The 1,849-nt window shown below is 45.6% G+C and overlaps 1 protein-coding gene across 1 annotated transcript in view; it reads right to left on the minus strand.

The window, feature by feature from the left end:
* The window catches only part of LOC107097535 (kalirin-like), a 70,602-nt gene that overhangs the window by 9,436 nt on the left and 59,317 nt on the right, over positions 1-1,849 (minus strand). The window contains exons 38-45 of the mRNA XM_015394703.1: positions 1,297-1,353; positions 1,116-1,219; positions 907-1,038; positions 705-818; positions 561-631; positions 426-492; positions 238-341; positions 66-150 (exon numbers count right to left, since the gene is read on the minus strand). Of these exons, the coding sequence (XP_015250189.1) occupies positions 66-150; positions 238-341; positions 426-492; positions 561-631; positions 705-818; positions 907-1,038; positions 1,116-1,219; positions 1,297-1,353 (734 nt within the window). The remainder of the gene's footprint in view (positions 1-65; positions 151-237; positions 342-425; positions 493-560; positions 632-704; positions 819-906; positions 1,039-1,115; positions 1,220-1,296; positions 1,354-1,849) is intronic.

Raw genomic sequence — 1,849 nt, forward strand, 5'->3', positions numbered from 1 at the left:
GATACCGATACCACCGTTTTAGGGCAGTATCGGGGCCCCGTCCGATACTGGTATCGGTGCAACACTAGTTTAGATCTTACATGTCGAATGAAGAGGTCGGCCAGCAGGTCGTGGTTCTGGACGCAGCGCTCCAACTCCACCAAGAAGAAGCTGAAACAGAAAGCAGACGTCAGCGGGCGGTCTCTAAGCGACGTGTCAGAAAACGCGGCTACATGGTGTTTGTCCTGAGGGACTGACTCTCTGTGCCAGTCGTAGATCTGCTGGATGTTCCCGAAGACGATCTTGTCTTTGCCCGTCATGTCTTCTGGGATCCCTCTGACCTCCAGCCTGGACATGAAGCCCTGATAGGTCCAAAAAAATCAGCACAGGTTTAACTTTTTGGCTCTTTTGTCTTTTTTAAATGATGGTTTCCCTAAGGTCCTCACCTCAACGATCACACCCAAGTCCTTCACATAGTCCTTCTCTGATTGGACCATCTCATTAACGACAAACCTGTTCCAAAAGCATCGGTTAGAGGTTATCTACAACCATGGTGACGGTCAGAGTTGTGCTTTTCTTACATTCGTCCCCTCAGCGCTTTATTTCTCTGCTCCGAGTCCGACTCGTTGGATCCCTGATCCGAATCCAAACCCTGAGGAGAAGCTAACATCAGTACGGCTGCCATAGCAACGCCGGGATGGGTGAATAACAAAAGTGTTTCTCACCTCAGGGTTGTTGGGGTCTTTGATGATTTGCATAGGAGGCGGCAGAGGGGTGTGGCTTTCTTCCTCAGGCTCCTCCTCCCCGCCACTTTGCACAGCTTCGTCCTTCTTCGCCTTCTTAACCAACAAAACACAAACGTTGTTGCTTTGAGTCGGAGAATTCTGCAAACGTGGATAGAATACGTTTAAGGATGTGGTTACAGACCGTCTGTGCGTTTCCGGTGAGGGGCGTGGTCACATCAGGCCTGTTGTCCCGCCTCCTGGTTCTGATCGGGGGCTTTTTCTGTCCGTCAGCTTTTCCTTGACTCAGTCTTCGGACCGGACTCGTCAACCAGCGCTGCAACAGACAGTTAACCGTCAGTCTGAGTACCCCCCTCTGCTGAGGTGGAGCTACTAACAGCTGCCAGATGTTACCTTCAGAGTGTTTCCGGTTCCAGAACCGGTGCGTTTGGGGCCTGGAGATCCCGCAGCTCCGCCTGCAGGTCCACCGACGCCACCTACTGTAGGAGAAGTTACACCTGATAGAAATCAGAACCAGTCAGAGATGAAAGTTTGGTTTTTGTTGCTGTGATCATTCAGAGGAACGTTTTCTCACTTTGGTTGCTGGTTTGGATCTGAAGTCCTGAACCGTCAGAACCGTACAGACTAGACTCTGAACAAAGAGAAACAAAAATATATAAATTTATCATGAAACGGTGGAAACAAACATCAATTAAATAACTCATAATGGAAGTAACTAAAGTAACAAATGCATCATTGTATGAATATGATAAAAGCTTCACTTTAAAGTCAAAGAGTAAGGAGCAAATTTTCAAAATAAAAGACTTTTTAAAAATATTATCTAAAAGAGACGTTATAATAAGATCCCCTTAACAAAAACTAAATAAAATTTTATCAGATGAAGTCAAAGCAACACAAATAAACCGGAGCAATGGTTCAGTTTGGAACCCAAATCTTCTCCAAACACATGAGAAAGTTCAGGAGCTTAGAAGTTATTTAGCAGTAAAAATAAAATTTCAGGAGGTTCAAAAAATATTTGTGGTAAAGATTCTCAGTCGTCCAGGTCAGCGTCGTTCCAAGGAAAGTTAAAATCAATCCTCTGGACTTTGTTTCCAAGTTTAAAGACGTTTCTCTTCACATCCAGGAAG

This window comes from Cyprinodon variegatus, unplaced genomic scaffold (assembly GCF_000732505.1).
Source record: "Cyprinodon variegatus isolate N-32 unplaced genomic scaffold, C_variegatus-1.0 Scaffold705, whole genome shotgun sequence".
NCBI classification, from domain to species: domain Eukaryota; kingdom Metazoa; phylum Chordata; class Actinopteri; order Cyprinodontiformes; family Cyprinodontidae; genus Cyprinodon; species Cyprinodon variegatus.